At 38.1% G+C, this 24,906-nt stretch overlaps 1 protein-coding gene across 2 annotated transcripts in view; it reads left to right on the top strand.

Annotated features, from left to right (window-relative positions):
- SEC11A (SEC11 homolog A, signal peptidase complex subunit) overlaps positions 1-24,577 on the top strand; it is a 34,580-nt gene extending 10,003 nt beyond the window's left edge. Inside the window, exons 2-6 of one of the 2 annotated variants that reach the window (XM_027851390.1) lie at positions 463-572; positions 10,060-10,209; positions 19,376-19,495; positions 23,691-23,748; positions 24,043-24,577. In XM_027851390.1, the coding sequence (XP_027707191.1) occupies positions 463-572; positions 10,060-10,209; positions 19,376-19,495; positions 23,691-23,748; positions 24,043-24,093 (489 nt within the window). In that variant the 3' untranslated portion in view covers positions 24,094-24,577. The remainder of the gene's footprint in view (positions 1-462; positions 573-10,059; positions 10,210-19,375; positions 19,496-23,690; positions 23,749-24,042) is intronic. The other variant, XM_027851391.1, reaches the window with a different exon arrangement.
- Positions 24,578-24,906: the final 329 nt, after the last annotated feature.

Here is a 24,906-nt window from a genome sequence, read left to right as displayed (position 1 = left end):
AGTCAGGCTTTCCTCATTCTAAGTTTAATGCCCTATCTGCTGAGCCACGTAAAAAGTTCATATAGAGTGCTAGTAGGAGATATAAGGTTAAAATGGTAGAGTCCAGGAGGGTCGTGAAGGTTTTTGAACAGGAGAGTGACCTGATGAAAGTTTAATCTTGTAGTAAAGATTTGGAATGAGCAAAGATTGAAATTATTAGGAAGACTGGGTTAGGAGACTGCTATTGTAAATGGTTAATAAAAGGGGGAGGGAATTGTGTAGGACTAGAAAGAATGTTCTTCTGGGAGAGAAACTATAGGCCAAAAAAAAATGTGGTACTAACCATTTTTAGGGAAATCTTTGAACTTCAATGACCTACTGAAGGCAATTGCTTGGGATCTCTTTGAAATTGTATCATGGATACTGGATAATCTTCTTTCATAAGCATAGCTATGACTAATCTCATCTCTTTTGTTTTTACAGCTATATTATCAAGTACTCAACTTTGGGATGATTGTCTCCTCAGCTTTAATGATCTGGAAGGGACTCATGGTAGTAACTGGAAGTGAAAGCCCAATTGTAGTGGTGCTCAGGTAAAAGTTATTTTTCTTTCTTTTTTTTTGAAGTCTGGAATTGCATTGAACTAATAATCTTACTGGAGGAAAAAAAACCACAGGTTTTAAATAACTAACACATATTTCACTCCTTTGGAAGCCTGCCTCTGTTTCCTGCAGAGGGTCTAGCTGAAAGTTAATAGCTAGTAATGACTTGTTAGAAATTGCAGCCTTGATGGCTGTCCTCTCCAGAGACCCAGTGGCCCTGGTATTTTCTATATATAGGCTGCTGCTGTCTGTGTTCGGTTTTAGAAGTAAGTCTTTAAGATGAGCAGTGTCCAAGAGGCTGTGTAGCAAAGGTAGGATTCTGAGGTGCCTCTTAGTTTACTACTTCAAATTTATTCCTCTCCATTTTTTTTTTTTTTGTGAGGCAATTGGGGTTAAGTGACTTGCCCACGGTCACACAGCCAGTAAGTGTCAAGTGTTTGGTCCTAGGCCGGATTTGAACTCAGGTCCTCCTGACTTCAGGGCTGGTACTCTATCCACTGCACCACCTAGCTGCCCCTCCATTTTTAATTGATGTCTCCTAAAACTACTATTTTTATGGAACTCTTAATTAAAATGTTTCATATTGCTTTATTGTCAATAGACTCTCTTCTTCCTATTTCTCTTATTTAAAAGTTAATGTTATATCTGTCCCCAGCTCCATCAGGCCTTCTAATATATTGAACTAGAAAATCTTATTTAGATTTTTGTGAATTAAGACCTTTTGGTCAATCCACTTTCATTTTCAGTGATAATGATTTTAACAGTAATCCATGTTCTTTGCTAAACCCAACACTGCCTTGAAATGATTACTTAGGAAACATAGGATGATAGATTTAGAATTGAAGGTACCTTAGAATTCATTTAGTCCAAACCCCTCATTTTACAAAGGAGAAAACTGATATCCAAAGAAGTGAATGAAGTATGCCTAATCTCTCTGAGGTCACACAGGTAGTAAGTGGCAGAGGCAAGATTTGAACTTGGATCTTCCAACTCAGAATCTATCCCCCTACATCACTGGGTGTGGACCCATCTGCTATTTATTCAGAATTGCTTCAGCTACTTCCTTTCTTTTTAGAGCCAACTCAGAAAGTTGTCAGTCAGGAGCAGCTAGGTGGTGCAGTGGATAGAGCACGGGCCCTGGATTCAGGAGGACCTGAGTTCAAATCTGGCCTCAGACACATAACACTAGCTGTGTGACCCTGGGCAAGTCACTTAACCCCATTGCCTAACCAAAAAAAAGAAAAGAAAAGAAAAAGTTGTCGGTCAACAAAACCAACAACTTGTTCTCTTGTGATTTGTCCAAAACACAATTCATCTTGTGTATTCTCCTAGAACTATTTTCTCCTCTATCCCTGCATGATTATGTGGAGGGCTTTCTTCCAGTCATTCCCTCTTCCATTCTATCCTCCCAGGTTCTCAATCTCAGAGTCATGGTTGACTCTTCCATCTCTCTCACTTTCCATCCTAATTAGTTGCCGAGTTTGTTGATTCTACCTCCACAACATCTCAGATATCTGCCCCACAACACCATCCTAGTCCAAACTATTATCACATCTTATCTGGATTATTACAATAGCTTTCTAATTGGCTTCCCTGCTACTAGTCTGTCTCTCCTAATCTGTCCTTCACAGAGCTGCCAGAATAGTCTTCATAAGGCCCAGGTCTGACCATTATTACTCCCTACCTTGAAAAATCTTTAATGGCTCCCAGATTGCCTCTACTAGAATTTTTTTTTAATCCTCAATCTGACACTTAACATACTTAAAAGTCTAACTCTAACCTGTCTTTCTAGACTTATTTCATATTGCTTGTTTTAGTATTCCTGGAAGGCACTTACTTAACAAATGCTTATGGAGTGATTAATATTATTCCCCTTCATTTACTCCACATTACTGCCAAACTAGCCTACTAGGTGTTCCCCAGCTCAAGATTCAGTCTCTCATCTCCATGATTTCCCTCAGGCCAGCCCCTACCCCTGCCTTGGCTGATCTCCTCGTCTCTGCCTCTTAGAATCCTTGTCTTCTATTTAGGCTTAGCAAAAATTCCATCTCTTCCATGAAGTCTTTCCTGATGCCCCAACTCATTAGCATTCTCTCCCTTCTAAGACTACCTTGTATTTATTCATATGCATATATGGTGGACCCTCCTAGTAGAATAGAAGTTTGTGGGAAGCAGGGACTATGTCATGTTTGGTTTTGTATCTTCTTGCAGAACATATTGCATATAATAATATAAATACATAGAACAGTTAATGTTTGTTGAGTTGAATTATAACAGTGGTGGACTGAGCTATATATCACTTTTGTATTTTGGACTTATAATGGTCTACTTTTCGTTAATGTATAGGAAATGGAAAAATCTAATACCACAGATAGTTTTCTTCCTTTGTTGTTTTTAGAAATTATTTGGAGGAAACCTGTGATAGTCCTATCCAACTTTTCTTCTAAGCCAGATTTGGAATGATTTCTCCAAGTAGTTTAATGTGGCCTGTATTAATGGTGTTAAATTCAAATGGAAATGGGGACTACTGAACATAGGGATAGATCCCTGTGGGCCACATATTGACTTAGAAAACCATGCATGTTCCTATATTTCCTTTTTTATACTACATCAACACATTAAAGTCAGATAGGAACTACATTTTAATCTGGTTTGGGACACACTTAGGAGTGTTTTGGGCAGCATGTGGCCTGCGGGCTACATGTCTGATGCCACCATTCTATTGCTGAAACACCTCTACATCCGAGGCAGCACATTCTGTTTTTGAACAATTCTTATTCTTAGGAAGTTTTTCCTTAGTCATTTGAGCTGAAATATGCTTCTGTAACTTTCACTTCTTGGTTCTGTTTGCATTCTGGAACCAAAGAGAATAATTTAATTTTTCTTCCATTTTATGGTCCTTCAGATATATTTCCCCATTAAATCATTCTTTCCTCAAGCCAAACATCTTTATTTCTTTCAACTTACCTGCCTTATATAGCATGGTTTTTGGTCCCCTTAAGATGTTAGTTATCCTCTACTAGACATATTACAGTTTGTCAATGTCCCTTATTTAGTACTTAGAACTGAACAAACTATCCAGATATCATCTAATCAGAATATAAATGCTCTGTTGTTCTGTACATTATACTTCTACTAATGTAGCCACCCTAAGATCAAATTAACCTTTTTTTGGCAGATCTATCTCACTATTGACTCTAATTTAGCATAGAATCAATAAGAACCCCTAAGTCTTTTGCACGTGAACTGCTATCTAGCCATATCTTTTTGCAAATGGTTTTTAAATTTTAATTTTACATTTATCCTTATTAAATGAGCTCTTGTTAAAGACAGTCTATTAAGTTATCTCTTGAATCTTTTGTCCACCGTATTAGCTGTCCTTTTCAGCTCTGTCATCTGTAACTTTGGTCAGCATGCCAAATGGATCTTCCCAAGACACTGCCAAAAAATGTCAAACAGAACAAAGCCAGCTCACTTGTCCATTCTTTGAGTCCATTAACTCAACCTGTTATGATTCCATCTAACAGCATTGCCAGCCAGCTCATAAGGAGATCATGAGAGATTTTGTTAAGTTGGCTTGCTGAAATTTAGATATACTGTGTCGTAACAGATTTTCCTGTTCCACCAGTCTAGTAACCCTGTCAAAAAGGGAGAGAAGGTTAGATTGACATTACTTGTTCTTAATGAACCCACACTGTTTTCTTGTGGCTATTTCACTTATAACAATTAATTATGGAATTCTTCTGAGAATGAATTTTAAGCTCACCAGTCTATAGTGTGTAAAATCTGTCTTCTAACCATTTTTGAAGATTGGGACATTTGTCCATCCCCTCTTTTAATCATCATTTGTTAAAGGTTGCTAGTGTTAGTCCATGGATTATTTCTGCAGTTTTTTTTTTTCAGCACTCTTTAATGTAATTCATCTCTGTTGCCTCACCTATCTTAAAATTCAATTTTTTTTTAAAAAAATCAGAAGATCATTCTCCTTAACAGAATGTAGAAACAGAATAGGAATAGAATTAGTTCTTTCTCATTGGTGAATTGGACGTAGGCTTTCCTTGTTTTTTGGGTATTTTTTCTTCAAACATTGGATTTACAAAGTCCTTTTTGTTCTTAACATTTTCTGTAAGTCATAATTCACGCTTGTCTTTAGTCTTCTTGACATGACTCAAGTGCCTTAGCTTGGTGTCAGTCATTTGTAGTTGTCCTTGATTATGTAAATTGCTTCCATAACTTGTGTACATCCTTTTAAAATCAGGGCTCCAGAGAATAGTCCCTGTGCAACCACATCTGTCTCTTTTTCTGCCTCCCCTCCCCCATTCCTTCCTCTTCGGGATCATGGCATCAGAGTTTCATTATCAGTCTCCTTCTCCTATCTCCCTTGGGCAGCTGTTTTTTTCTTTTAGAACTGGAGTTCTTAACCTGGGGTCTATGAAATACATATATCCATACAGACACACACATACATACATATATATTTAAATCTATTGCTTTCCTTTGTATTCTTGTGTATTTTATTTTATGCATTTGAAAATGTCATTCTGAGAAGGAATCTATTGGTTTCACCAGACTACCAAAGGTGTTCATGACATAAAAGGTTAAGAATTGCTGTTTTAGAGCCAGGCCATCATATCAAACCTGTTTTTGCCCTGAACTTATTGAAATCTGCTTTGTTAAACTTTAAGATATAATTTGGACTAGTCTGGTGCTCCCCTTGTTTTCTTCAGTGTACTTTTTTTCCAGTTGGCCAATTGTACTTTTTGAGGACTCCTCTACCTTTCTCATTTGACTTTTAAAATCCTTCTTGAGCTCTTCTAAGAAGGCTTTTTGGGCTTCAGACCAGTTCATATTCCCTTTTGATGTTGCAGATGTGGGTTTGATGACAATGTTGTTCTCTTCAGAATTTCTGTGTTGTTCTTCACTTTTCTCATAATATGCATCAATTGTACGTTTTCTTTTTACTCATGGTGTTTCTTTATTCCCTGGCCTTTAAAGAGATTATACTCTCCTGCTGGGGAGCAGAGGGCACTGACCCAAGCTTCTTGTGTTGGGAGCCTAAGTCTTGGTCACTGGCTTTGTGTGCTGGGGCCTCTTATGTTGGCAATTGGAGGCTGTAGGGTTCTGGCAGCTTACCTGGTATTGAACTGGAGTCATCAAGGCTGTGACTTTCAGGCAAATCTAGGTTGCCTGCTTTTCCTTTCCTTTAGCTTTGTTCAGCTCCTCTTAGATGGGTGCTGCCGGGTGTTTATCTGCCTGGGGCCCCTTGCAGTGCTGCCTCCCTTAGTTCTGTTGAGGCAGTGGGAGACCCGTTTGTGTAGAATGCCGAAGCACCAGAATCTCTTCCTGGTGTGCTAAAATGGGTCTTTCCACTAGCTGGCTGGGCAACTCCTGGTTCCGTACTACTCTCCTTTCCCCAGGGTAAGAGGGGCCTTTCCCGTTAAACCCTCTAGCTACTTGAACTACTGCAGTGCTGCACCCCATCTTTCTTCTGGTTCAACTGTTCCAGGGTTTTTTCTGGGGTGATGTTTTCTGAGATTTCAGAGGTTGGTAGGGGAGGAGGAGAGCGACTACCTTTTTTACTCCGCCATCTTGGCTCCTGGAAGCGGAAGTTTGTCTGGTGCTCCCCTCCTTGGTAATCACACTTCTAACTCAACAGAGTCACTTTCTCCCTTAATGCCGATTAATCCCCCCAATCAACTAGTTTTTTCTTGTAGGTAAGAATTAGATCAAATCAGCAGTTCTTCTCATTGAAGTTTCTTCCTTTTGAAAGATGAAATTGTCAATAGAGAAGGTCACCAGATAACTGAATGGTCAGCTTTCACTATCTAGGGAAATGAAAGCCCCCAGATATCTTGTATCCATCATGAATTGAGAACTCATCATCCATTTCTGTCTTGTGGTCATGACGTGCGTAGTATATTCCTGTAGTTCTCATTTTATCTGCATTTAGATAACCTCCCCTGCTTTAGGTTCATAGATTTCCATCCGAGTATATGTATATATTTTTGACATATAGTCCTACATTCATTTTTTTCTGTCAGATCTGTTTCTTTTGAATAAACTATGGCATTGCATTGCCATGTTCTGGTTGTGAGTCTTATCCCGTTAAGTCTTAATCATATTTTTCTACTTGTGTTAAAATTTCCTGTTCACTCTAAGGTTATCCATCTGCTATATTTTAGTATATAGACATCTAAGACCTAAAAGTTTGCAACACGCTTTACATTTATTATCTCATTTGATCCTCATAACAATCCTGTAAGGGAGGTGCTATTATTATTCCATTTTACCAGCAAGAGAATTGAGACTAAGAGAGATTAAGTGACTTGCCCAGAGTCACACAGCTGATGAGTTGCTAAGATAGGATCTGAACTCAGGATTTCCTAATTCTAAGTTCAGTACTTTATTCCAGTCACCTTCTCTAAATTACTGGGCATATTCTCTACCATTACTCTTTTTTCTTTGTCATATCTGTTGCCATCCAATAGTTATAGTTATGTAGAGGTATTTGTCTTCAGTATATAACAGTTATGGAGAGATATTTGCCTTTCTCTTTCTTTTCAGCTTAATCCTTTCTTGATGAGATCAGCAAGTCTCCATCAAGTACAGGCATCTTTTACCCTGGCTAAGATTCCATCGTTGTGTTGTCTTAACACGTAGACAAGAAAATAAAATCCTTTTTTTCAGCTTAACAGCTATTTATTTCCAATATCCTTCTTTTCCTTTCCAAAGAGAAAAGTTAATTAATGCTTCATTAATTATGGGTGCATGCCCGGGTGCATGCCACCCCCCACCCCAGTTTTTTCACCAAGAACTTTATAATCCCTAGAAATTCTTTCTGGTGCTATCCTCATTCCAACATATATCGAAGAAGTAGTGGTTGGCAGGTTTGATACATCCCAGTTAAATCTAGGCTGTATCTTCTCAGAGGATGGCATACCTTTTGTTGTGTCATATGTACATGTGGCTCCCTCTTTACCCTGTAGCAGGCAAATCTCACTCTCTCTTTGGGTCTTAAAAATTTCCACCACTCATTTCCTTTGTGGTCCAGTCCTGGGTTTGTACCTGTTGGTTCCAGTGCATACTCCGTGCTGTTCTTTGGAGCATGGGATGCCTTTTCCTCAGAAGGTCCAGGTCCACCCTCTTTGGGAAGAACCTCATGACTTTTTATACAGCAGTACTCCTCAGGATTTCATGTTATCTAGTGTCTACATCTTTCCCCTTTGACACATTCTTCTAGCATACAACTAAAAGCATTAATTTAATTTCCTTCCACGTCCTATCTAGGAATATCTTCCTGGTTTGTTTGGGTTTTTTTAATTATTTCTTGCAGGCAGCCTAGAAATTCTTTGTTTTTTCTATTAGGCAAGAATAAGTGTCACATTCCTGTCACATTCCTGAAACCCTTTTGCTTTGTCCTTTAGCAGGCACACCAAAGTGTATTTAAAATACACATAGAGGTGGTGATTACCTCCAACAGTAATACATACAGAGCACAATCACACTGAATCACCTGAAATAACACCCTGGTATAGGGCCTGAGCCAAATTCTCTAGTGGACTCTGTAAATCTTCTGAAGATTCCCACAAGTGCCTGCCCCCATAATATGTGCTTACTGCTCATAGACTGCTTTTGGGAGCCAGCCTATTCCACCAGCTCTTCTTAGATGCTCACATTATCTGCCTTCAGCTCAGTTTCCACACCCTGTAACACGCTAGATGCCAATGGTTTAATTCAGAAAACAGTAAGTATTTACTTTGTGCAAGGCACACTACACTGTCTCTGTCTGTGAGGGGCTTATCTTCTATGGGAAAGACCTCTTCCCATTCCCCCCTCACAATCAAATCCAGAAATCATGTAGTGGAATATTTAAAGAAACCTGTCCATTTGCTTCCTCCTGAATTAATAGCCATGTAGGAATTCTTTATCTTAAGTATTTTAAATGCATAATTTTAGAAAGCTTTACACTCTAAAATGTTTTCATTTTTCAGGTAAAAACAGTTATTTTCTCCTACTTTTCTGATGTTTTTCCCCTCAAGTCTTTTTAGCTCTAGGGGTTAGAAATAAGAAGTGAAAACCAATAAAGCAGAACTAAGAGTGTCTAAGGTCTGATCTAAAGATGTGGACCAGCCCATTTGGGGTATAAAATGCAATTTGTTCAATGCCTGATTAATGAGTCAAATAAGCTGTAACAAACACATTTAAGGAGACCATATCCCTTTAAGTTAAACCAGAGATTTCTTCATTGGAGTGAATTAGTTTGTATAGTGTAAACACTTAACTGAGCTAGTATTCTGCAAGGAAGTCACTGCAGTGAAGGAAAAAGGGGGACCAGATAGAAATGAAAGGGGAAGTAAGGGTATCACATCTTCAAGAAGCAAAACCATTTTCCCTTACATGGTAGTGTGGAAAGTTACACACAGCAAATGAGGAGGCCAGGGCTTCTGTTTGAGGGCATGTCAAACTTCCTCATGAATTTGGTTCCCTTTCTATCCACTTAATTCTCTCCCATGGATAAATCTATTGCCACTTCAACTTTGACCTTAAGATACTAGAAGGAAGACTTAGGAACTTTAAAAAGTTGTTGCTAATGGGATACTAATCCATAGGGTGGATCTAAAAGAGAATTTACTGAAGAAAACTAAGGATATTAGAAATTTTACCAAGAAATTTAGCTTAGGGGAAAGGTTAAAAAGCAGAAGTTCTCTTTATGGAATTGAATTCTGTTAATACCTAACATTGCCCTTTGAAGTACATTTGTAATGATCATAATTCATAGGCAAATTCATAGAATGTCTTGAGTAATAAGAGTCATTTGCATCAAGTAACTGAAAACCCAGTTCCTTTTCTTATTAATCTGGTTTTTTCCACCTTCTCTATTCTTTAGCACGTATTCATTTTCTCCCACCTTTGTGCTTCTTTGCAAAACAGGGACAAAGACATAATAAAGATGTGATTTCTTAGGCCAGCTGCTCTTTTGCCTTGATGAGCACTTGAGTTAAACCTATAAGGTCATCTTTGCCATATCTTCCTAATTGGCAGTAAAAGATGATCCAGTGCTCATTTGAATACCAGAATGTATCTAGTGATTTTCAGATCTAAGAAGGGCAGTGTTTTTAAAGTTTATTCTTTCTTTTCCTACTGTGTTATTCATTTGAAATTTAGAAAGGTTAAGAAATTAGTAACATTGTGCCATTTTCAAGATATAAGAAAGCTCCAAATAATAGTGCTTGAAATAGGCTAGTTCGAATGAAGACTAATAATGTAACAAACCTTTAGTGTAAAACTTATTAGTGGGAGCCAGAAGAAACTATATTTTAAGCCCAAGCCATGTTTAATCAAATTATTACAGTTGTAATTGTAGAGGATGAATATTTCAAAGATGTTCTGCTGAATTTTATGTCATCTAATATTGAAATATGTTTAAGCCCCATTAAGTATTTCTTTTTTCTAATGATATTGCTCTTTTTTTCCCTAGTGGAAGCATGGAACCTGCATTTCACCGAGGGGATCTTCTCTTTTTAACTAATCGAATTGAAGATCCTATAAGAGTAGGAGAGATTGTTGTCTTTAAGATAGAAGGAAGGGAAATTCCAATTGTTCACCGGGTCTTGAAAATTCATGAAAGGTATGTTCAAAGCATGGGGTGCTCAGGTTATTCAAGTATTTTCAATGTCTTTTGTGGTATTGGATTTTATTTTCCCCAGAATCACAGAATTGGAAGGTACTACAAAGGCCATCTCATTGAACTTTAGCAAGATTCCATACCCTTACCCACTTTATCCTCCTTTCTCTTGAGGATTTTCTGGAAGGGTAGAGGCAGGAGTCCACTACCCACTCCCCTTTTGGATAGTGCTCATTGTTGTTTTTCCTTGCATTGAGCATCATTCTGCCTTTCTACAGTTTCTGTTCATTGCCCTTAGTTTTACCAAGGCCCAAGAAAATAAGCTGCATCCTCCCTTTGACCTGGTGGTCTTCTGCACCACCTTCCTCCACCTGCCCCAGTCCGGAGGATCTAGCCACCAGCCTTTCACCATTCTGGTGCCTTCCTCTTGATGACTCTCTCCCCAGGTCATCAATGTCCCTCCTGAAGTATAAAGTCCATGAGCACAGTACTCCAAATACGGCATAACTAGGGCAGAAATGATACTTAGACCTCCTTAGTCCTAGACACTGTCTCTTACTGAAGCATGTTAGCTTTCTGGTGGCCATATCACACTGTGTACTCATTGAGCTTGCAGTCCACTAAACCCCCTCCCCCAATCTTTTCAGATAGATTATCTCTTCACCTCCCTGCTTGCTGATTTCTACAAGTATACCAGAATCTAGCTAGATAAAGGATCAGCAGCCTTTCCAGTACCTAGCACAGTGCTTTGCACATAGTAGGTGCTTTTAAAATGTGCATTATAGGGAGAAGAGCCATATTTGGTAACATTCTTAGCCTATAGCTCTTTGAAGAGTAGTGGTATAAATATGTGTTTGTAAATACATTTGTATTTCAGCCTTGCTTCTTGAACACTTCAGTAACATGAGTTGAACTTACCGTTTCATATTGGATAAAAGCAGGGAAAACCTAGCTCTGGGAGGATAAGATATGTAAGTTAGCCAGGGGAGAGGTAAAGGAAGTATAACAATAGGGGTGGGGAAGGGTTTCTAAAGAGGGGGTAAATGACTAAGGAAAGGATTTCCAAACAGGGCATCCCCGGGACAGGGGACGAGGGGGAGGAGGAGGGGGAGGAGAAAGTCTGGCCTTGAACTCATTGGTAGGGTGAGGGGAGGATCCAGAGTTCACTGGCCTCCAAAGCTGCCCTTCATAATATGTAATGTGTTTGAGTATTAATGAGATGAATCAGTATGCAAGTACAGACTCTTCATTTATTTTGGCTAAGAGAGCCTTGGGTATGTACTTAGTTACTGAACCCTGAACTACACCAAAAAACTGGATTTGATTCGGAGGAGGGAAGGGAGGAGATGAAAGGCCTGCCAAGTGACATAAACGCTGATTTTACATATAGCCTTCGATATTGTGGGATGAAGCTATCATACCCTTTCAAAGAATTGAGGGGAAACTTTCTCCATCAGGCCACTAGAAGGATAGGGTGGGGTGAATATGAATTACTGTGAAATCAGACTCCCCCTTCCAGGGATTTTAGCACACACACCCCCCCCCCCAAGTTAGTCAACACACAGGTGGAGTACAGACAACACCCACCCACACAGCTGCAGCTGTGTCCTTCCCTTCTTGCTGAAAGCTTACAAGGGTCAATTCTTCCCTTACTGTTAATCTTATTCAGCCCAAAGGCAGCAGTTAAGGCCAGTCTTATTTGCTCCTGGAATAGTAACTGCCCTCTCTTCTCCTTAAATACCCTTGCATACTTCGGAAATGGTGGCATAGATGCTCCAGAAGTAGCTTCTCTTGCTTCCTGTCTGCTCCAAGGCACTAGATTTCCCATAGCTGTAGCCCCAGCACCAAAGCACCATCCCAGGGGAGTGGCCTGTGTGTTGTGTAAAGTCCACTTGGTCCTCTTGCTGCCTCTGTGTGGCAACACCCCATTCTCCCTGTTATACTGACAAAGAAATAGCTATTAAATTAACGATAATTTCTTAGGATTTTGTACAATTTCCTTGATTTAAGGAAATTGACATCTTTTGTTTTTTACATTGCCTAGATTTCTCCCTGTATCCTTTCCTTTCTCCTTCTACTCCTCCTCCTCCCTCATAGAGAGCTATCTCTTATAAGAAAGAATTTTTTTTCAAGAGGAGGAAGGAAAAAAAAAAACTAAAACAAACCAGAACATCCAAAAATCTGATCTTAAATGCAATGTTCCACATCCAAGGAAAGGAATGATCTCTTCTTTGGGGGCCAGGCTTATTCTTTGTAATTTCACATCATTCATTTAGGATAATTGTGTGGCTGTTTTTCTTTCCATTTATATTGTTGTAGACATTATGTATACTGGCTTCCTGGCTCTGCTTCCAACAGTTTGTCTAAGTTCAAAGACAGTTTCTAAAACCTAAATCATTTTTACATATCTAATCATTCTACTCTGCACAGTCCTATCATTCTAATACAAAAATCTTTAGAATATTATGGGGAAATAAGCTTTTATTTCAAATAGAAATTTTAAGTGAAAAAAGTTTTTTTTTTCCATCACAGAAAATATTGTTTTATACTTCTGGGAATCTGATGAGAATTTTTGAAACACTAAGAATAGTTGATCACTTGGGCTAATACTTTAGATCAACATGCTCACCTCTATATCTCATTTTGTCTTTCCCATACCCTTTTCTTCTGTATCACCTATGTTGTTCCTCTTTCTTCCTTTTTCTCCAGCTCTCTCTTTCCTGTTTTCTCCATTTCTCCAGTTCGTCCCTCTTGACCATTAACTAGAATACAATATATATTTAAGCCTATTTGAATTTGTTTTAATGTTAAGATTTTGTTTTGCCTATTTTTAATTTTGAATGAGGATAAATTTCAAACTTATAACTTTTTGACATCCAACTCTTTGCTTGTTCAGTGAGTATCAAATTGTTATCACCATACTTGGAAATTCTTTTTTAACTCTTTAGTAATTTAGAACATTTCTTTCTCTACTAAGAAATAGCTTCTTTGCTTTTATTTCAAAAATAAATTTGGAAATAAATTTTGAATATTGGAAGTGCATATTTATTGTTCCATAGAATTCTGAAGGATTTGAATATTAATTAAGGGGTAACTTAGATTTATATGAATTGTGTTTGGAACTATTACAGCCTACTCTTTTTACAGTAGTCAAAAGATCCCCTTGACATTCAGAAGCTGCTGGTTTATCTTATCTGTAACCAGTATTCTCTGGGTTCCATTACTGTAGACGAAGCGACATTAGTTTACACTATAAAATTGTCAGGGCCTTGATCTGGCCTGGCCAGAAATTCTCTATTTCCTACTATTGGAGATATGTTTTCACAAACTTTTCCAAATTTGATGAGCTTAAGAAGTTTGTTCAAAAGACAATTTTCATGTTGAAACAACATCACAATTTATTTTTTAAATAAATCTTTTCCTTTCCCGTGGAATTCTGAAAGTTTCACATTGATATGTAGCAAAAAGCTTGGTCTTTTAGTGATTTACTTTGTAACCTCAAGGGATCCAACTTTGGCATGCCTAAATTCCTGTGAGTTACTTTTAATAGTATAGCCATTTATTTCAATATTAATTATCTCTTTTAATCAGTAGACTAGGCAAGATGGAAAGGTGCTACTTTATTTTATTTTTTTTTCATTATTTTGGTTCTTTGGAAGGGGGCTCCTTTAGAACAGAGATGCGATTGTCAGGCTAAGAATAAAGATGGGGAACAAGGTGCTAAGGAAAGATTCTTCCCTTCTTGATTCCTCTTCCCTCTCTTCAACTTTCCTACCTTCCTCCCTTTCTCTTAATGTAAAATGCCTTTTTATATATGCAAATAATAAATATAGTTTTATTCTTTTATATTATCCCATTTGTAAATGGACTGTTAGATTTATATCATCTTTGTGGATATTCCCCTCAGTGGTTCAAATGGCAGCCTTTCCATGTTTTCTCATCCTTTATGATTTTCATCTCTATCCTCCCATGAATCACATGCAGAGGATTCACCTAGTATGTTAGAAGCTTTCCTTTAAGTTAAATTTTGTTAAGTTAAAGTTAAGTTAATATAACCTTTTTTGGTGTCATGGACCCTTCCAGCAGTCTGATAAAGCCTTTAGGACCTCTTTGCATAATAATGTTTTTAAATGCATAAAATATAATACATAGGATTACAGAAGAAATTAGTCATATTGGTATGAAAATATTTTTTCAAGCTCATGTCCAGCCATTCTAGAGAACAATTTGGAGCTATATCCAATGGGCTATAAAACTGCATACCCTTTGACCCAGCAATACTGCTACTAAGTCTGTATCCCAAGGAGATCAAAGAAGAAAGAAAAAAATAATTATAGCAGCACTTTTTGTGATAGCTAACAATTTGAAATTGAAGGGAGGGATGCCCATCAGTTGGGGAATGGCTAGACAAATTATGGTATATGTTTGTGATTTTGTGCTGTAAGAAATGACAAAAGGGGATGATTTCAGAAAAACCTGGGAAGAGTTATACGAAGTGATGCAGAGTGAAGTGAACCAGAATCAGGAGAACATTGTACACAATAACAGCAATATTGTAAAGATGATTAACTGTGAAAGACTTAGCCACTTTGATCAATAAATATAATGATTCAAGACAGCTCCAGAGGATTCACAATGAGAAATGCTATCTACCCCAGAGAGAAAACTGATGAACTCTGAATCGATTTAAGCATATTTTTTTCACTTATTTATTTTTCTTGCTTTTTTTTTCAACATCGCTAATATGGAAATATCTGTTGCATGACTTAACATGTATAACTGATCTATTGCTTGACTTCTCAGCAGGTAGGAAAGGGTCTAGAGGGAGGGAGAGAATATGGAACTTAAAATTTTTAAAAATGAATGTTAGAAATTAGAAAAAATAAAAACAGTTAAAAAAATTTTAAATCCAAGTTCCTGGACCCCAAGATGAGATCTTCTGCTTTAGGTTTTTTAACATTTTGTGAGTATCTTTACATTTGGACTGTGCATCTGTTACCACTCAATCTCACCTGACAGGCCCACCTTTTCCAGCTTTCTAGGAAATATATGATATCTTTCATGACACTTGATGAATACAAATCATCATTGCAAATATGCCACAGCCTATTTGTGCTCATTATTCATTTTCCATGGGAACCTATCAGAAGTCTTCCATACCTAAATTCACTTTACCCCTAGGTTTTGGTCACTTATAATTTTGTATGATGCTATATATTGCAAAGTTGTTGTGGTTAGTAATTTTAAAAGCTATTTGAAGAAATACACAGCTCATCATCACATCATCTTTGAGCCAAAAGAGAGAAGTCATCTGATTGTCAGCTTCTGCTATGATTGTAACATGTGGTCTTGGAGTAGCATTCTTCTGTGCTTCACCCAATCAACAGTGTAGTCTTCCAGCCTGTCCTCTCCATGAGATTGAGGTATGCACAAAAAAACTCCCTGACTGGGCAGCAGAAGGAGGAACCTGGTGCTCTTATTTGCACCTAACAGGCTAACCTCTGTTCTTGTACTGCTGACCTAGAATGCAGCTGGGTAAATGTGAGAGAAGAAAAGCAAATTAGGAAGAGCTGGGTGAAAGAATTGTTTTAGAAGGATTAAATGTCGGAGACCTGGTGTGTAAGTCTCCCAGGAAAATTTTAAGCACCAGTCTAATATTGCTGGTGAAAATACTGAAATTGTACTGATTTCATTCCCTTTAAATTTATGTTCGGAGCCTTCGCTGGGCTTTCACTACAACTACACCATCCCTTCATTCTTTTATCAAATCCTGCTTTCATTTCCCAAAATAACTTTTCTTCTGTCCTTAAGCCCTTCACCTGCCCACTGTTTATCTGCAGCATACCTTGCCTCTCCTATTTCACTAAGATTAAGACCATGCATCATGAGTTTTCTCAGTTTCTCACCTCCACACACCTCAGTTCTTTACCTGTTCTCCACTCTTTATTGCTCTTAGTTCTCAGATGAAGAAATGAATGGTCCAGATCCTTGCCAAGGCTAACTCTTTTAACTGTGCTTTCAATTCTATCCCCTTCTTTTTCCTGGGACCCTGAATTAGCATTTTGTTCATCTAGTACAGTCAGTTTTGCATCAAATTTGTCGTATAGAGTTGTATGTTTGTGTTATCTCTTCTATCTCTTCGATATATTCTAAGCTTCATGTGTTCTGGGACTATGTCTTAGTTTTTACTAGTTATGGTATTTTTTACATAGAGATTCAACATGTTATAGTTGAATAACTAATACTAACAATCTGATATAGTGCTTTTCCATCATAAAGTACTTTATATATTTTTATCTCATTTGAATATCACAGTAATCCCGTGAGATAGATAGGATAAATAATATCCCCAATTTACAGATAGATCAGCTGAGGCTTCGTAAGTTGTCCAAGACTACAAAGATAAGTGAGGCCAAGAGTCAGTCTTCTGATGTATTATATTCTTTCACATGCATTGTGTTCTGTGTCCTTCATCATGAAGCCTTTCTGTTGTTCCAGAAAGACTGTTGTCTACTTTCAGAGCTAGAAATGGTTTAATTTTAAAAGGGAAAAAAAAAACCCAGTCCATGTTTTAGCATTCTGTGAAGGATGTTTCAAGTTAACTGACAATCTGTCTTAAGGAGCCCACTAAATGTTGCAATGTTTACTATCAAGTTTTCCCCCTTTTTCTCACTAAGCCATTTCTGTAGTGCCTGTTTAAGATATGTGTATCAATGTGTAAACTCACTGAACTTTCTCCTATGATTTGGTTTTCCCGTGAGGATTTTTGGGCTTCTTTCTTTTGAGTGGTTGTAGATTTTATTGAGGTGGTCCTGTAACACTCTGGGGTTTGATCTTGTTGATATAATGTCACTTATTGTCCGAATGGCCCTCACAATCCATCTTCTATTGGGACTCTGTGTAGGGCATCCTTTAAATCAGTGTACAGCATACCTTCAGTGATTATATATCTCCCTGTTTTATGCTTTGCTTACTATTGATGGAGGATAGTTGAACAAAGCATGGTCTCTGGTGTCTTTCTCAAAGAATTGCTGGCTTCCTTTAATCCCACCCTTCCTCAAAGGGTCTTTCCTGATCTTTCCCTACTCCTCCAGCTGTTAGTACCATTCCCTGGCTAAGGTTACATTCTGTCTACCTGGTATTTATCTTGTTTTTCTGATTTTTTGAGTGATCTTCCCTATTAGAATGTAAGTTCCTTGAGGCTAGGGAGCTCAAGGCTTTTTTTTTAACTGTTTTTAGTTTTTCTTTGTATTTCCAGTGCTTATTTTAGCACAGTGCCTGACACATAGGAACTTCTCAGTAAACGCATATGGTTTGATGAATATGAACTTAACATTTGCATCTTGTTGGAGGAGAGCCTGTAAGGCTGCATTTTGCTGTATAAATGCTTTTTTATAGTCATCAAACAGTGGGATCTTGTTTTCTCTATGATTTTTAGTCACTTGTATGACTGAGGATGTGTTCTGCTCTGTTACAAAGGTTTTTGTTTTTCTTTTTTTTTTTCTCCAATGGAGATGGAGGGGATGGGTGGGAGAAAAAAAATAGATGCTTGTTGATTGAAAAAAATTTTAATTTAAAGATGTGTTCTACCATAGAAAATTGCTTGTGAAATGTATGCAGTATAATAAGCCATTTAGATCTTCCCTCAGCTGTATTCTCATTGGTAATCCCTTGACTTAGTTTGCTGTTTCTGGCCTCTTTGTACTGAGCTTTCACAAATACAACTTGCAGCACATTTTCTCCATGTAGTTTTTAATTTAAAGCAGAGGCTTCATTAAAAAGTTAAGCTTACAGGAGAGTGATGGCCCAGTGATCATGCATTTTTGGTTCTAATTAGGGCTCTTTTGCTGCTTTAGGCTCTGATAGCAGCCTAGTGGAGGAGACTGAATTGCTTGGGTTTTCTGCATCTTGTTTTCCCTACCTGCAGAGAGTGATGTTCTCTGCCTCCTCTCTCTGACCCACCATCACTGGAAGGTGAAGAGCTAATCATAAGTGCTTTGAGTTCCTCAGAATTTGATGATATTAAATGTTTAGTAGTTATGTCAGTAAAAACCTTGACGAAGCTCTGTGTAAACGTATCCTCATTCATCAATAGATGGTCTCCCATAAGGTGTGAAGTGCTTGAGTAGGTTTTAATAAGAACTCATTGCCCTGAAAGAATAATTACACAGTTCAGTTACACAGAATAATTCAGAGAAAGCTGTTCTTCCAGTGTCAGACTAAAGAATAAAACTCCAGAAGTTTCTCCCATAAAGTGAATGCTGCTGTCCTGCTTGTTTCTTTAAATGTTCTATGTGAATTCTATACACTGCATGTAGCTCAGCTGTAAGAATAGTCAAGATCAACTACCTCCCTTCCTCCCTCTACTCCCCCTGCTCCAGTAAAAAAAACCCAACCCCTTTCCATCTCCCAGTTTTTGCCTTCTTGTAACTCACCTTATCTCCTGCCTTTGTGGGGTCGGTGGCATTTTTATTGCTACAGCAACCTTAGTTGTCTCTGTTGGAGCCAGCCCTTTCTTGGCATCTGTTTGCTTTCACCCCCTACATATTTTCAGATGTTCTTTTTATCACCTCCTTTGAATAACCATCTCTGGATGATTTTTCTCTGTATTTATTTGCATTTTTATAAGTGGCATCACTTTTCCTTTCTGTGCCTGTTTGCACTTTTCTGTCTTTAGTGTTTGCAACACCTTCCAGTTTTGTTTTGTCTGCAGTTTTAACTCCTCCCAGACAGCTAGCTTTTGATATAGAATCTCTAAGGTGAGTAGTAGAATGTACAGGGGTCTGAAGTCATCTTTGATATTACAGTTTATCCAAACTCCCTTGAACAAAATTGACTAACACTTTAATAGAGGACAATTGAACCTTTTATTTTCTATTGAATTTAAAAATTATTAGAAACCTATCATATCTTTAACAGGATTAAAGCAATCAGTTTTCAAATTGTGAAATAACTGTTAGTGCTCCTGACTACAAACAAGCAGTCATTTTCGAAAAACCCCTGAACAACTTCGTTTTAATGTCTAAAATCTAGTTTTGGTATTAGGAAATTATTTCAAAATATTTTCCAGCTATAAAGCTACATAAGAAGGTTGACAAATGACAGTGACAGTTTTGTGTTTTCAAGCATGCTTCAACCTGGTGATTTGAGACTTCCTTTTATTTATAAGGCAAGATGGACACATCAAGTTTTTGACCAAAGGAGACAATAATGCTGTTGATGATCGAGGCCTTTATAAGCAAGGGCAGCTCTGGCTAGAGAAGAAGGACGTAGTAGGAAGAGCAAGAGGGTAAGTAACAATTTGAGTTTGTCCAGCTACTTAAAATATTTTGTAGAGTGTAAAGTATTACCCCGAGAAGGGTCTCTTCCTTGCCCCATCACTTGATGATTTTAGGAAAACTTCGCCTCCTAGAGCACCCAAGAATTCCATCCCACTTTGCATACGAGGAAACTAGAATAAAGAGAAAGATACCAAGAACTGTAAAATAAAGAATCCCGATGTGGCAAAATGTGCTCTACCTCTCCAGAATTTACTCTCGGCAACTGAAAGGTTAATCTCTTGGTCACTGACTCATCGTTTACAAAGCATTTCTCTTATTATTTTTCCTCCAGACCATTTTAACCTTGCTATTGACCGATCAGCTAGTTTTATTCTATGGCAGACTGGAAAAGACAATGAAGTGATGTGAAGCCAGTTTGTTTCAAATGATATCAGGAGAAGAAGAGTACTGTAGAAAGACAGGCATTGCAAGCCATTCAAAGGGAATGAGTTATCACTGTCCTAACCCTAACCTAACTATTTAACTATTTAATTATAAAGTTAGGAGCATCACATACCTAAAAGTAAGTACCTGCAGGACCTAATTAATCAAAAGGAGTCACACAGCACTTGGCTCTTGAAGATTTTTGCTTCTAAAGGGAAACAGTGGGGTAGAGGATATTTTGCATTGTAAGTTTTTACCAGTTTTCCAGCAGCAAGTTTACCTTGAATTTGCTAATATTAATGTTAAAATTTCTCTACCCATTCCTAGCACTTTTTGGATACTTTTTATCTTTTACCTCATTGATGTGGACACTACTTCCAGCGGTTAAGCTCACAAGCCCATCCATTCTTACTGGTGTGATTGCTCTCATTGGCTTATGTTTAACTTCCCGGGGGTGTCCATCCAACACTCTTGAAGGGCCTTCCTCTAGCTCTTAGGATGCTTCTGCATACTAATGGAGCAGGCAGGTCTTGTGGGTTATCTGTTGTTCTTGTGACATAACCACTTCCCCTCTTCAGTCAAGTCTCAGGTGACATGCTTATGCGCCTTCATTTATGTGATTTTTTTATTAGTCGTGCATTATTGCCTCCTCACAGCTGCCACTTGGTGAATTGATTAGTCATGGCAACCCAAAAAAGCCAGAGAAGATGACACCATCTTTATAGGCATTCGTGGTTGTAGATCTTTAGGCAGAGAGGTCACTGCATGGATTGGGCGGAGAAAGCCTCCCCCCAGAGTCTGTTAGGTGACCACCAAGGTATTAGTGAAAGAGCACAAGGGCCAATCTAATGTCAGTCTTCTTACTGAAGATGTTGTAGTTCTTAGTCTCCATGATACACTGAAGCATTTAGTGCCAAACTGAAATCTTTCCTATTCTTAAATTAGAGGGTTCTCTCAAAGCTGTTGCTTTTATGTGGGTGTTGAAATGAAGCAGAAGTGCAACAATAAGATGCCAGCGGTGTAATTGAACTACAAAGAGTAAGTGTTAAAAATACAGTAGCCCCTCTCCTCAGAGTCATGAATTTCTAACATTCCCAGTGAGGAGCTATGCCAGCCAGCTCTTTCCCCAGGTATCACTCTGTTTGACTGAGCCCCTCAAAGCCCTTTGCAGAAGGTGGGTGTCAAGGGGAAACAGATGATGCGTTGCCACAATGCTTGTTCCTTGTGTTTTGCTCCCTGGTGGAGTGGCTAAGTAAAGAAGAAAAATTAAAGGTGGAGCTGAAATTGGTGAGGCTTCACTACCCTCAAAACATCTCTGACCCACATACTCTAACAATTAAAAAGGTTTTTTTGTGTTATTAAGCTTCTCCATTAAAGTACAGAAATTCCATTAAGAATTAAACCTGTCAGGGCAGTTAGGTGGTGCAGTGAGGAGTCAGGAGGACTTGAGTTCAAATCCGTTCTCAGACCAGACACTTGACACGTACTATCTGTGTGACCCTGGGCAACTCACTTGACCCCAATTGCCTTGCAAAAAAAAAAAAGAAGAAGAAGAAGAAGAATACAAAATTAATACAATAAAACCTTATTTAAAAAAAAAGAATTAAACCTGTCAATTTGGAACTCAAAACTTCTTTTTAAAAGTTAGAAAATTGTTTTACATGTGATTGGGGGAAAAAATAAAATCTTATATATTTCAAAATAATTAAACCTGTCATTCATCCACAAATTATTGTAGATTAAATCAGATAAATACCTTACAAGATTCCTGACTCTTCCAAGAAAAGTTTCTATTGAAGTAGGGTGGGGAGAGCAGCTAAGGCCTGGTGTAGATAGACTGCATAACCTGAGGGCATTAGTGATACGTTGAGGAAGCTAGGAAAGGCAAAGATGGCAGGAGATAGACCTGGTGGCAGTTAGTGTATTATAGACAGTTATGCCCTTGGTACCTTCTTTAGGATGCCTGAGTTAATACATCAGGATTAGTTTGGAAAATTGAAAACCTCCATTTCCCCAAATTCAGCTCATTATCCCCATTCCAAGTGTGGCCTCAAAGTCACGAAGACCTGGATGCCTGTCTTACTTCTGACACATCCTGGTTATGTGATCCTGGACAAGGCGCTGAATTCCTTGGTGCTCTAGGCCAGTAGTGTCAGACTCAAGTAGAAAGGGAGCCATGAAAGGTGGCATCTTGACTTAGAAAACCACATGTTCTGTGACCTTTTTATTTATTTTGTTCAACATTTCCTAATTACATTTTAATCCGGTTCCACTGAGAGCATATGACACATCTCTTCTAGGCAACTCTCTAAGGCTACACATTGTAGGTGGGCTAACGTGCCCTTGGTAGAAGGAGTTCCTCATTCATAGATATCCTTTTTTTTTTTTTAAGCCAGTTGGTGTTAAGTGACTTGCCCAGGGTCACACAGCTAGTAAGTGTCAAGTGTTTGGTCTGAAGCTGAGGAGTTCCTCATTCATAACTGGCATAGTTCACTATCCCAATGACATTCCAGGTCCAGTCCCTGTCTCTGTCCCAATTCCTGACCAGTCTTTCCAGTTTTACTAAATGTCTCCCTCACCTACACTTGCCTAGGATGGGAAGATCTCAGTTTAGCTCTTTTTCATTTACATTATTTAATATTGTGTATACTGCCATCCTAGCTCTGCTGGTTTCACTCTGTATCAATCCATACCAGTCTTCTCATGTTTCTCTGAATTCCTTATGTTTGTCATTTCTTATGGTGTAATAGTATTCCACTGTGGGCATGTATCATAATTTGTTCAGCCATTCACCAATCAATGAGCATACACGTTTCCAGTGTTTTTGCTACTACAGAAAGTTCTATTACAAATAGTTGAGTATATATACGACCTTTCTTTCTGTTTGCCCATAGTGGGGTCACGGGGTCAGAAGGTATAACAATTTAGTAACTCTTCTTGCATAATTCCAAATTCTTTTCCAGAATGGTCAGTCCAATTCACAGCTCCAATAATTATACTAGTATATCTGCTTTCTTACAGCTCCTCCAACATTGACTATTCAATACTTTATCAACTGGAGCATGGGTTTTAACAATATATCTATGCCAGTGACTCCCAGATCTATGGATTGAGCCATATTCTCTCCCCTGAGCTTCAATCTCACATAACTGATTGCCTTTTAAACACTTAAATGGACTTCTCAGAATTTGATATGTCAAAAACTGAACTTATTATCTTTCCCCCTGAAATCTTCTCTTTTTCAAACTTCTCTATTTCTATCTCAGGCAGTCCTATGCTTCCAGTGTCTCAGGTTTATAAATTTGGCATTATCCTGGATTTCTTACTCTCCCTCATCCCACACGACCAACCAGTTACCAAACCTTGCCCTTTCCACCTCCATATTATCTTTTGTACTGGACCAATTTTAGTGAACAGTGTTGGTCTCAGAGTAGAGAGGATGAAATATCCTCCCCTCCTGTTGGTAAATAACTGAAGATTGTAGCAGCAGGATGTTGCATACGCTGTAAGACGTTGGTTGATATGTCAGGTGAATTTGCTTAACTTTTTCTTTGTCACCGAAGGAGATTTTCAGGGCCATAGGAGTTCTTTGGGATTCAGCATATGCCTTCCTTGCCCTGTAAACCCTGTATATGTTCTGTTACCCCATCTAGATTCAAAAGCTGCTCCTTAGGGCCTGGATGTGTATTCTTACTTCCTTACATAGAGATGCTTAGCTAATATTTTCTTTGTTGATTGTTTTATGTGAGATGTGTTGTAATAAAATATGTTTTCTCTTAGGTTTGTTCCATATATTGGAATTGTGACTATTCTTATGAATGACTATCCTAAATTTAAGGTAAGAAAGTGCTTTGCTGTTTTCTTGGAAAATCAATACCTTGGTCCAGTTTGGGGGATATACATACATACATACATATATACACATACACACACACACACACATACACACACATATGAAAAATCATTACAATTAAGAAAGAAAAGTAATTGATCGATTGAATTTACTACATGCCAGCTAAAATTGATCCCTGTTGGTTAGTTTAAGTTTCTTGGTGGGTGGGGGATGGAGGGAGGACTGAATGTGGATCTACAAACAATCTGATTTTTGTTCCTTTGTCTCTTTGTTTTCCAGTATGCAGTCCTCTTTTTACTGGGTTTATTTGTGCTGGTCCATCGGGAGTAAGATGTTTGCCTTATAGCTCCTGAGGAAGATACTATGCTTTTTGTTACAAAATATTTGGAGTAGATCCTGATCTGTGAAAAGTGGAAGCAAAAAATGCAGATTTCAGTGCTTCTTGGTGGCATCGATTTGGATTAGTTTATGTCTCCACTGCAGAGTGTGGGTGACTGTGTGGGTGGGTGAGTGTGTGCCTATGTGCACACACATAGGGAATTTCAGCCACAGGTTTTCATATGTTCATGTCACATTTTAGCGTTTTTGTACATCAATGAATTTTTTTATATTAAAAGGTTGAGCCAAAGCCCTCAGTGTTTGTATTTTGAAGCTAAGCTTCACTTCTAAAGTGCCTACAGAACTCTGTAAATAATGCTGTAGCTGTGGATGAGTTTGAAACTGCCGTTCCTCTTGATAATAGGAATGGTATATATTGAGGTCATCATAAGTCTTAACTTTACAAAACTTTAAATAAAAGACTTTGCACATTGAACCCCTTATCCCTGACTTGTGTTTGTCGGGAGGAGCTGTTAAAGTTTGCATTCTTGTGCTGTTTCATGAAATCTTCAAGAGATCAGAAGCTTGGTTGTAAACAGTCCATTGGTTAAAGCATTTCCCCCAAAGTTTAGCAGCTGTATTTTCTACTGCTGTTCTTTGTGGAGCAAAAGGATCTACTTAGCTCTAAAGAAAACATCATACAAATAAAATTACTTGTTCACTAGATCATCTTCCAATGTATATATAACAGGCTTCCCTAAGAGGCCCTGAACCTCCCAGTAGCTTACACATATTTTTTAGTCCTTTTGACTCTCATCAAAGCAT

This window comes from Vombatus ursinus, unplaced genomic scaffold, assembly GCF_900497805.2.
Source record: "Vombatus ursinus unplaced genomic scaffold, bare-nosed wombat genome assembly UNPS02009205.1, whole genome shotgun sequence".
Lineage (NCBI taxonomy): Eukaryota > Metazoa > Chordata > Mammalia > Diprotodontia > Vombatidae > Vombatus > Vombatus ursinus.
Note: the sequence above shows the minus strand (reverse complement) of the source record. Positions and strands in the feature narration are given on the sequence as shown.